This window comes from Giraffa tippelskirchi, chromosome 6, assembly GCF_054371585.1.
Source record: "Giraffa tippelskirchi isolate mGirTip1 chromosome 6, T2T-mGirTip1v1.2.pri, whole genome shotgun sequence".
Lineage (NCBI taxonomy): Eukaryota > Metazoa > Chordata > Mammalia > Artiodactyla > Giraffidae > Giraffa > Giraffa tippelskirchi.
In genome coordinates, this window is record NC_137280.1 from 154,885,689 (window position 1) to 154,897,697 (window position 12,009).

Sequence of the window (12,009 nt, forward strand, 5' to 3'; positions counted from 1 at the left end):
TATATGATTTCAGCTTTAGTAAGGATATAATTCAAATATTGGGGTTAAGATTCATCACTCATTAGAACTATTAAGAACTCACTTAGGTTATACTATTTTTTCTTGAACACATTAAGATATTGGATGAATACAACCTAGGGAATTAAATATTTAAACAAATGCATCCCAGAGTTGTTGGTCCGTTAGTTCCAGTTGTCTAAGATTCTTTCAGCTTATCCTGCTTCACTGATAAAATATTGACAGAGAGTTGACTATTTAAATCAAGTTATAGAAATTTCATTTACTGATTACATGAAGTTGCACAGGGTTATTAGTCACTGGTTAAGCTCCTAATTCTACTAATTGAAAAATCATCAGGGAATGAAAAAAGATAATGCCATCTATTTATTGTTAAGATGTTGGTTCCTTAAATTGGGTTAGTAGACATACTTTATTTTCTAAGATATTGTTCACTACTTAGCTTCTCTTCTGATCAAGCAACTCACAGACACTGGGTACCAGAACTCAAGAGGTGGTTTTATGTCTTATTTTTCTGAGTGTTATTTGGGATTCTTTTTAAAAATTGAGAATATCTGTGGATTCTTTTCATATATTGAAAGCTATTCTCAAAGTTTTCTTCAATATAAATGTTTTGATTATTACATTAACAGTCTCATGCTCCACACATGAAGACAGGCCATTAATTGTGCCTTGGGATAGTAGATACGTTGACATTTGGGCTTATTATTCTCCTTCTAAAAAATCGACGTTATCAAATATCTCACAGGAGTCATTAGCTGTTCATCATTTGACAATCTTTCCTCATATATTCATGTGATGATCAACACCTCATCCACTAATGAATTATTTCAAAAACCTTACTAGTTAATACTCGTATCTTCAATTATTCAGGACACTATGAGAAGTTGCTAAGTAATGACAGCTGTCTGGAGGAAAATCATGCCTGTTGTTAAGCACCAGTGTGTAATGAAACGCATTTTCAACAGCCTTAGACTTGAGTATTGCAGTGGGAAGGAGATGCCATCAGATCTAGGTGCAGACCAGAGCGGTGTACCTTGGGCAAATCTCTTAACCTCTTTTAGCTTCTCTTTCTCCTCTTCTAAAGAGGAAATGTTAATCAGCTCTTCCTAGAATTGTCATGAATAGTCAGTTGTAGTTTTCAGGGCTCATGAATATTAAAGCGGACAGTTCTGACGTCATTTCAGACGTCCCCCCTGCTCAGGGCGCTTTGCCTGACGTACTTCTTTACTTGTGTGAGGGCTAGTGTCCTGTGTTCTCTCTGCACTTTGAGCATATTTCGGTCACAGCTCCCACTATGATTGTTGGCTTCCTTGTCTCCCCCTCACCCCCACCCTCCAGACTGTGAGCTCCTGAAGGTCAGAGTCTTTTCATCTTTGTATTTTTAGAAACTTACATCGCTCTTAAATTTCTGTTAAAGAAGGATATTTTTTAAAAGATTGGTTAATCTTTTCTTAATATTGATTTGTAGTTTCTATAGCATTTATGAAAGGAAAAAAGTGCTAAGTTTTCATATCTCCAGTGAAAGAGAAAACATTTCAATATCTTACAGGTTGCGAATACAGCCTAAAGCTACAATTTGGAGATACAAGTATTTGTGATACTAGCTTTAGGTAGGAAAACTCTCAAGCACGGAATTAAGAGTTTCTGAAAGACAGGCTTAAAAGGTTAGATTGAGGGTATTCGGGGGGATCAGATTATGGACTTTTAAACCAGAGAAGTTTTCAAGTCCATTTGAAATGTAGAAAGATCCATCAAAAAAAGAAAACTAAGCATCAATGTCTTTTCGCAGAAACAAACTGATACTATAAATCGGCAGTATATTTAGCCCCTCAAGTGCCAAGTCTCCACTTGTAGCCTCGGCTCATGCTGCAAACCCACCTTTGAGCTGTACTCAACACCTGGGTACATCTTCCCTAGCAGAACAAGCAATGAAATAGAAGAGAGACAAACTTATTAAAGGGTTTTAAGGGGAAAAGGACAAAGGGTTTTGCCCACCACAAAGGAAAACGTGACACAATTTTCTGTGTAATATCTTTATTTGTTTTCTTAGAGTCTGTTAGACCTCCAGCACCACATGCCTTCTCTGTCACCAACCAGCCCCTAAAAGCCTCCTGTTGACAGGATCCACCCAAACCTGACTCTAAACTCACATTGGGCCCCCAGCATACCTGGCAGCCAGGAGATGCCACCCATTTAGAAAGTTATTCAGGGACCATATGGCAGTGGTTTTCAAACTTCAACAGCTATATAAGAGGAAGAAAAACAATGAGTATGGTGATCAGGAACACATATATACACAGGAATATAGCTGAAATAATAATGCTTTGTGAAAGAACTTTACCAAGGCAGTCATTCCCCTCCCCCCACAATGTATTTACTTAAAAAATCAAATACTAGTCCTAACCCACCAATTTCTCTTCATTGGGAATCTGAAAAAGATTTTACTATTGTTTAGAAGTCCACATCCCAAGCAGCTTATCAAAGTATTTATACCACTAAAACCAGACTCCTTTTTGGGATGTGTCTTAGTCCATTAAGGCTGCTATAACAAAACGTAGGCTAGGTAACTTATAAACAACAGAAGTTCATTGCTCACAGTTCTGGAGGCTGGTAAGTCCAAGTTCAAGATACCAGCATGGTCACTTTCTGGTGAGGGTCAGCTTCCAAGTTCACAGGTAGTGTTTCACTTGGTAGAAGGGGCTGGGGAATGCTATTCAGGCTCTTTTATAAGAGTACTAATCCCATTCATGAGGGTTCCACTCTTATGACCTAATGCCCTACACCAAAGTCTCCACCTGCTATACCATTACATTTGGAGGTGAGGAGTCTATAAACTTCTGATCATAGCAGAATGCTTCTACTGTTTTTTAAAAAATCTCTGTCATTATCTAAAAAACTTGAGACCTGAGGCAGTTAAACTCTTGGAGTTGATTATTTAGTGCTTACTTTGTAATATACCATCTTTAACCTCTGTTCAATTCTTTCCCAGGCTGAGGTGGAAACAGCCATTGGCCTCGAGAAGTGCTGTATGAATTCTCTCTGCCACAGCTGTTGGCCTGCTATAGTTCTCTTCCTGAAAGGCAAGCCTTTTTTTTTTTTTTTTTTTTGAATTTTATCTTTAAAATTCTAAAAAGTGGGAAAATGATAAAATATGGGTAAAGCTATGTTTAATTGGTCACTTAAGTAATTTATCACCAAAAGCACTCCTCTCTCAGGCGTGGAGACTACTCCCACTTGTCTTCCCGTTAATCCTCTCTAGCGTTTTGGCCTGATGCCTAGGGAAGTTTCTCAAAGCTGTTTCCACAGAGGCTGTGGGGGTATATTGTTTGAATGCACCATCAGTCTCACTGCCCCTACTTCTTTCCCAGGTGGCAGCAGGTTGAGCTTATGTCGCCATTCATCATCATTATTAACACATTTATATGTGAGCATATGAATGGTTCTATGGGGATTTTACAAAAATATGGAGAATATGGAAGAGTGTGGTTCATACCCTTGAGGATGGCAAAATAAAATTAGAGTCAGTCACCATATGCAATGCTTAATCATGTCATGTGGTGACCATTTGCTGACGCTGCTATGCCATATTTCCACAGCATTAGTGTTTTCAAATGGCTCAATCAACTCCTGCCAAGATATGCAAAAACAACTAAATGAGGAGTGTTTTCCAAAAATGTTTTCCTATTTCTGCTACCAAATTCACCTAACAGAAATAACTCTGAGTGAGTGCTACTTGCCTACTGTGGAAAATACTTTATTTGGTGGCAGTGTTGAAATATCCAATGAGAATTATAGCCTCTTACGGCATTAGAGACAAGGAATCCGAGTTCCTTTTCAAAACCAATGGGAAAATTGCTACCTACCCTTGGTATTCTTTCCTCGTAAACACAAATGACAATGCATTCTCTTTCAAGGTAGTTCAGATATTTCTCAGCTGGCAAAGTGGTTTAATCCTCCACTTTAACTGCTCAGGTAAAAGGATTCTTTTGCATCTCAAAGGAACCTTTGTGACAATATTTTTCATAAACAACATACTACCTCTATTGTTAATATTATTTCAAACTAGCCTTTGGGAAGAGTGAGAGCATGCATTTCTAACAGTAAAAATTAATGTTTCTTTACCAAAATATTAAAATCATGTACTCAAAGGTGGTGTTGGGTGTTTTAAAATTTTATGTTATATAGAGAGAATATTTTCCATTCACGAAGCTATTCTTAGTAGATTTTTCAAGTCAAACTTCAGTATGAGCAGACTTTCTGCCCTGGAAATGTTCTTGAACCAGTAATTTCAAAAGTCTCATAGTTGAAAATTTTCTGTTGAATAATTATTCTGTTATCACAGAATTTTATAATATATAGATGTTGAATTTTACCCTGTATAGATGTTGTCATAATTTTTATTGGCCTTATTGAAAAAGATATATAATTGCTTGTATTTGAACACATTGGGTTTGTGAAAATTAGGCAAGCAATGGAACCCCACTGAACCATTCATATTAAAATGCAGTTAAATAGGAACATGTATGAACACATAAACATATATAATCTAGTATGTAAACTATCAGATCCATTGAAGCTCAACTAAGGAGTCAAAGTTTAATATCTCAAGTTTTCTTTCCCCTAAATTTTTTGAATCTTAAAATATCTAAAAAGTAGGAAGTTCTCAGACTCAGTATTTACCAGTGACTTTCAGAGAAGGTAAAACAGAGTTTATGAAGAATCCAAGTGTCATGATTTTCTTTAAGCAGAAGCTAAAGTTACGTGGATACATATATTAGTAGCATTTGTATGATAGCTTACTATTGACTAGATCTCTTCATTATATCCCTGAGAATCATGCACTTAAAAACAATAGAAATAACAGCAATAGCATCTGCTTACCAGTGGACAGATCAATCCCGGAGCACAAGACTTTAAATATGCATGAGGCAAAAAAAAATTGACTTTGGGTTATTAGTATTCCAATAAAATTTCCACAGCTAAAAGCAGGAGAAATGCACAAATTTTAATAATTTTGGAAAGGTCAATTTGGTTGATATTAATGTATATTTGAAGGCTATTATGATTTCCTTTTCCTTTTTCTGTACTTGTTTAATTTTCCTGTACAAAGGAAAAGTAAACCAGCATGTAATTAAGAGTAGTGGGTATTGACATTCAGACAATTTGTGTGTTCTTACAAATGTGTTTGATTACAACCGCTTCAACAGTATCCCAGATTTTCAAAAGTTTATTTTAACTTTGAAGACTAGACAAGGTCATACTGATTTTACAACATTCTACATGATTTAAGTATATATTACAAAGAAAAAACCCAACATTGGAATATTACACAGCTTGAAAGTTTGTAAAGGTTATTTGTATCTTACTTATTTCTGTACTTACTGACATATCAGATGCCAGCAGTGAATATATTTCATATTTTGTTGATTAGTAAAGATACAATCATTAGTACCCTAAGTCTTCAAAAGTCACATAAACCTTTATGAAGCCATTCAGAAAGAGAAAGTCAACCCTAAAACTAGAATTAGTGATTATGATAAATGCTTTTAATAAGACAGATATACTGGAAATGTTTAAAATTATAATTTCATAGATTATAAAATTAGCATGTTATAGTTACTCATGGTGAAGGCTAGGTGATTCTTCTGTGCCTTGTGCTTATGAGGTTTTACTTGCTTTACTGTGAATTTAAACAGAATAAATCTGCTTCACTTTAATGTCATTGATAGAAATTACACAAAAGCTATATACTACCTCACAATACATTTCTACAGGGAATCCCTTTATTGTCATTAATCTGGGGCATCATGGGTTAAAGAGATATTCCATGTTGGTGAAAAGCATATACAGAAGAGAGAAAATGCACAAAGAAGCAAAAGCCATTTCTATGTATTTCTAGTAAAAGGTAACAACAAACTCTTTGAAAATATTTTTTTTGAAAAAACTACCAATAAAATAAAACATCATAAGAAGCAATGAATAATTCTGAGAAAGGAAATCATTGCAAAAAATTACTCATAACTAACTTTAAAAATACACTCTGTAGAGAATCAAGAATTGTGCATAAGCTACAAGGGAGAGTTCAGTGGGACAGTATATCTTTAAAGAAATAAGGGCCCTTGGCTACAGAGTAAATGTGTGTATATCTTTGAACCAAAGTATTTACTTGTGATATGATTTTATAATTTAGTAAATTAAATATAGTTACATTCCTAATTTAAAGCTATCTTAAGATGTTATTGATGACATGATAGCTTTTTTTTTTTTAATATGCTAAAAACTGATCACCATTTCAGATGCTTCAAATTAACAATTTTATGAGTCTGAAGTAGAAAGCATGTAGGCATAGGACAAATATGTGGCCAGCCAGTCCTAATTTTGCTCTTAGTAAAAATGCCATTATGATTGACTTTCTCTTTATAAATTTTCACTATGATTGAGGACCACTCCATATATACATCAAGAAATGCTGTTAACACATGGACAGACAAGACAGTAACAGTCTAGTGGCTTTTGTTATGCAGCACAAATAATAAGAAAAAAAACAACTTAGTGTTGCACAGGACCTCAAAGCTTTGTACACATACCATACTTTCTTTTCCAGAACCCTTAATTTAAAACTCCAATAATTCTGTGTCTAAGCCTTAATAAAACAAACGCTGGTAAAGCTTATAAATTAGATGTTGAGGACTTTCATGGAGGCAATGAGAACTTTAATTTGAGAGAATGTCAATGAAACCTCCATTACCAATAACAAATCGTTATGATAATTGCTTATTTTTTTCAGGACCTTTGAAGCAAAATAAATAGAAATCAATTTTTACCCTGAAAATGGTTGACTACTTTGCCATTAGTAAATACTTTTCTTCTCACAAATATCTACATACTGTGCTTTCCTGAGAAACCATCACCAGTTTCAAACCTCGATAAAATTCTAGTTTCACAGGAAATGCAGAGATGAACAAAGAAATGATGAGTATGCCTGGCCAAGTTATGCAGTACTATGTCAATATTTGTTTGCTAAAAGTTTTTTTAAATAGACAAATAATTTATTATTCTATTATTTTAAAGTGAAGATAAGACTATTTGTAAATACCATCAAAACAAAGATTTAAATTTTGCTTTAAAGAAATATAATGGGATTTTGTTGTTTATTTTGCAAGATGGTAGTACTGGGGTCTTTAATTAAGGAAGTATTTGAAGATTACAGTTATAGCTTCCTTCAAAAACAAAAGAATTCCAGATTTGATCTACTGATATTAAATATGCTCAATCTACTGATACTCAATCCTGTTTCACATGTATATATGTGTGTGTGTATAGATGTGCACATATATATATACACACAAGCATAATTTTTTAGACAAATAATAGAATAAAAGTCAACTGGGAAAAATATGAACTTGTTCAGGCAGTATATAATATATAGAATAGCACAGAAAGTAAGATCATATAATCTCTGATTAGAAATAAAAGTCAAATGAAAATTATAATATCAATTAGTACTGCATGTTTCAGATTCATCTTCAAAATTCGATTACAAACACTGACAGTGTTTGGTAGGCACTGGGAAATAATTAGGATAATATAGAGTCATTACAGAAGGATAAAACTTATTGCTAACATTGCAGTATTCTTTTTATAAGTTCAGTATTGATCATGAAAGCTCTAACAACTCTTGCTTTTATTTGATAATTATAAGATTGTTTTACCCTTGCTATCAAGAGTGCTACTTTCTTTGCCTAATACATTTCAACCAGTAGGAATAAGAAAACAATGAAAAAATGAATTCACAGTTAATGTGATGTTGCTTAAGGAATTTAAATGATAAAAATCAAATTAAACCATTGAAAAGGCAGGCTTAGACCTCCTTAAGAAGACAGTGGCCTACCGTAATTTGAGCACTTTTCATGAAAAATCCTGTTCAGTTTCCTATAGATTTTGCAGAGTTCATTCCATGGAGATACTTAAGGAAAATAGAGAGGAGGCCTGTGCTGTCTCTTCACTCTTCCTCTGTGCAGCCCAGCAGCTCCGACCTCAGTGTGATCCTCCCATACCAGGACCAAGGAAGGATCCTTATGTGCCGTGCATAGATGGGAGGATCAATGACGTTTTTTCTGTGAGTATCATTGTCAAAATTGCCCTGGAAAACCTAGTAAAGAAGAACAGAGTATTAATCACTTGGCCTTCCTTGGGAATTATTTTTATTATTTTCTTGTTTGGATCTTTTTTCCCCCCACATGTGAGGTCTGATAACCATGTTTTTTAAAACACACTGCTGTTGCTTTCTTGATGATAATTTAAAAACTGAATGGGTGATGAATGAGCTTCCCAGGTGATGCTAGCGGTAAAGAACCCGCCTGCCAATGTAGAAGTCAGAGATGCAGGTTTGATCCCTGGGTGGGGAAGATCCCCTGGAGGAGGGCACAGCAACCCACTCCAGTATTCTTGCCTGCAGAATTCCATGGACAGAGGAACCTAGAGGGTTCCAGTCCGTAGGGTTGAAAAGGAATCTAGAGGGCTACGGTCCATAGGGTTGCAAATAGACATGACTGAAGCACCCTGCATACACACACGCAATAAGTATTTAAAGAGTTAAATAAGTTGAAAATTGGTTTTCTGAAGCAGGAATACATAGATTTGTCATTTTTATGTGTTTTAAAAACATCTTTTTTCTTTTTTTAATGCAACAGGTATTTATTGTTTGCTTCTGGCACAGGCTGTTGGTCAGGTAGCTTGCTGAAGGTGGTCTCTTCTAAGGAGTGATTCATAGATCCAGGCTGTTGCAAATTGTAGCTAGCATCTGAAAAATGCAGCATTCACATTCACAACAGGCAACAGGAAAGAGTTGTGAGATTATGCAGGGTGTTTTAAAAAAACAAGGTATTTAAGGTAAGCAGCTTAAATCATTTATGGATAGATTGCATTGACCTTAACTAATTATATGACCTCAGCCAAATTGCAAAGGATGTCGGGAAGTGGAGAGGAGCACACAGATATCTGGTGAGCATAATGGTCTCTACCACAGCGTCATTTGTTCATTTCTCACCTAGAGAACAAAATCAACCCAGTATCAAGAGAGAGAACTCCAATCAATGCTATTTTTAAAATACTTTTTTTTTTTTTGGCCTTCTGTATTAATTCCTAGATCCATACAATACTCTTGAGATCATTGTGACCTATAGTGTCCTGACACAGGGCATTGCATGACTTTGTTCTTCATTCTTTTGTTTCAAAGATTTTTGAACTTTGTATGTCTATTTTTCTCCCAGAAGGCTTTGATAATAGTAAACTTTGAGATGTGCTTGCTTCAGAAAGAAACAAAACAAAATTAGCAGCTGGTTGGTAGAGCAAGGAGTAGTGATACGTGGCATGAATAACTGAGTTTTTCACATGTGCTTACTTGTGCTGTGAGTACTTGGAAATGGAAAAGGAAAAGTTACAATGGACACCACAGGAATACAAAATGTTAACTACAAATTGGCACTAGCCAAGAGCATTGCCAACGACTGAACAACGAGGGCATTTGCCATCTGCCTCTGTGGAGATTGAACCCTGTGATGTTACAACTGTTGACCTTCAACACTTGCTGAGGCCGTTCAGGGTGGAGGGAGGCACTCTGTGCTCCAGGGAATCTCGTGGGACAGGTCTTTAGATAGCTGGATATTTTCAGGAACAGATTTTATGACCCCAATCCTGGCACCTCCTCATATCTAGAAAAGCACAAAATCCCTTCATAATGATAACAGATCCTCCTGACTAGCAGAAAATCTTTTGTAAAATGAGTGCTTAATGGTATTGAACTCCGCCTTCACCAAAACCTTATACGTTGACCTTCCCTCACTGCGTCTTTGGAGCAGTCTCTCAGAAATCTCGGAGGTGCTGCCTCCCAGGCTGCAGTCCTCATTTTGCCCCAAAGAAAACTTAACTGGCAACTCTCAAGTTGTGCATCTTTTTTAGTTGACAGTTGTGGCAACTGATGAAGTGACCCAGAGGGGACTTCCTTCCTTTGCCTCAACTCCACAAAGAACCGGAGCTTTGGTACCAGCAGTGGCACCCTGAGCCCATCTACCTCCTCGATGCAGATGAATGTCGGTAAGTCTCTTCCGGTTCTCGAATCTCTTGTATTGGTCGAGATTCCAAATTTGATTTGGTGGTGAAGCAGGTTACCTGGCCCCTCCCAGTTGGAAAGGTACTGGGGGTGGGAGCTGGATTGAAAAGAATTGAGGAATACCTGGGGCTTGGCTGAAAGATGCCAAGGTCGCTCCATTGCAGGGACTGAGTGGTTAGGTAGGAGGCTGATCCGACACTTTTTCTCAAATCAACTGCCTTTATAGAATTTGTCAGGATCAAAATGAGGAGAATATACAAGAGCTTTGCTCTGAAGAAAAGTGACAATACTACTCCTGCCAGATTTCGGTGTTCTCAGGTGACTGAGAAATTTACCAGAGTGGTGGCTGCCTAGTCCTCATCCCATGCAGTGGTCCCACGTGGAAATCCACTCATTAATTAAAACACTTGCTCACCCCAGGGTCACAGATAAGAAGTGGCCATTTAGCAACCTGAGAGGCCATGGTGGTGTTAGATTGCCAGAGGCAGGATCTGCTCCAGGTAAGACTGAAATGACTCTGGGCAGTTAACTTCTGAAGGAGTTAAGCTCAGAAGCAGCACAGGGCCCACTACACAATTCCACTAGTGATTTTTATCCCTAACAAACTCAACTTAATATGGGAAACAGAATCTCTCAAAAACAGAAAAAAGAGGGGCATCAGAAAGCTCACCTCTGACTAACATTCCAGCCAGATTCATGTACAATACGTGCAGAACTCATACTTGCAAGTACCTACTTAATTGGAGACAGTATACTAAAAGAGATCTTGACCTCAAATGGCCAAAATGGGGCTCTTTTGATATTCCAAAATTGACATTCTTCATGCACAATTAGAAAAGGCCAGCCATGCTTGCTTTTACTGGTTATCTAGAAGTTTCTAAAAGAGGAAATAGAGTAACTTCTTTGTAGGAAACAAACAAGAAATTGCTTGAAACTATATCAGAGATAAAAAATGGCTGCTAGCACTGACTCTGCCAAGTTGCAGGTCTAGTGGGACTGGGAAGTCACACTTGGCACTCATGCCATTTGACTTTTGATTTCTGGGCATCACTTTGCCTTCTGCTTTATTTGGAGTGTGACTCCTAGCTGGTAAGGTTCTGGTTTGGTTTTGTTGGTTTGGTTGAACACACAAGACATCTGGTACAAACTGCTCAAGCTAATATGGGAAGACCTTCTTCTAAGGTTCTACACTCCACCTGGGTACGCCTTGGAAAAAATGTTTTAAATGACTTGTCAACCTATAGTTATGATCCAAGGACAAGGAGAATGGCCTAAAAAATATTAGATCTTTATTGACACAGGATAGGAAAATGGATTGAACTTCCCGTATGTCCAGGACTTTCTCCTATAATCAACAGCCTGGGTCTGATCAAATTAAGACCCCCACTTTCCCATAGGGACACTCCCTGCTGGGGCTAATCTGTCCTTTTTACCAGGGCCAATTTGAGCACTATCTGTCTGAATGTTGGCTATAAAACTATGACCAGGGAAAAATACAATTTTTGACAGTGTATTGAAGACTTCAGAGAAAGTTTGAAGAAAAAAAAAAAATCTCTTGAAGAATTCTTGCCCTGAGGAATTAACTCTTTTTACGCCTTGAGACCAGAGCTCTCAGGCTCATTTATCTAGTAGTGCAGTCATGTTAGTTGCTCAGTCGTGTGCCCGCCAGGCTCCTCTGTCCTTGGAATTCTCCAGGCAAGAATACCGGAGTGGGTTGCCATTTCCTCCTCCAAAGGATGTTCCTGACCAGGGATCCCACATTGTAGGCAGATTCTTTACCATCTGAGCCACCAGGGAAGCCCTTATCTTATCTAAACAATCTCTAATTCTTAAAACCAAAAGAAAAAAGGGATCAAAGCCTTTTAAAAATCTTCTTA

The 12,009-nt window shown here is 36.9% G+C and overlaps 1 protein-coding gene and 1 long non-coding RNA gene across 25 annotated transcripts in view; one reads left to right on the forward strand and one right to left on the reverse strand.

The window, feature by feature from the left end:
• The window catches only part of LOC145511163 (uncharacterized), an 83,834-nt gene that overhangs the window by 66,238 nt on the left and 5,587 nt on the right, over positions 1-12,009 (forward strand). The window contains exons 3-5 of the long non-coding RNA XR_014057562.1: positions 3,011-3,101; positions 7,950-8,140; positions 8,715-10,116. This is a non-coding gene — a long non-coding RNA (uncharacterized LOC145511163). The remainder of the gene's footprint in view (positions 1-3,010; positions 3,102-7,949; positions 8,141-8,714; positions 10,117-12,009) is intronic.
• The window catches only part of EDIL3 (EGF like and discoidin domains 3), a 1,139,470-nt gene that overhangs the window by 20,680 nt on the left and 1,106,781 nt on the right, over positions 1-12,009 (reverse strand). For 18 of the 24 annotated variants that reach the window (XM_081503905.1, XM_081503900.1, XM_081503907.1 and 15 more), the window contains one exon: positions 5,231-8,173. In XM_081503905.1, the coding sequence (XP_081360031.1) occupies positions 8,024-8,173 (150 nt within the window). In that variant the 3' untranslated portion in view covers positions 5,231-8,023. Of the gene's footprint in view, positions 1-2,038; positions 2,265-4,902; positions 5,122-5,230; positions 8,174-12,009 lie in introns of those variants that run through there. The other 6 variants (XR_014057552.1, XR_014057551.1, XR_014057550.1 and 3 more) reach the window with 6 other exon arrangements.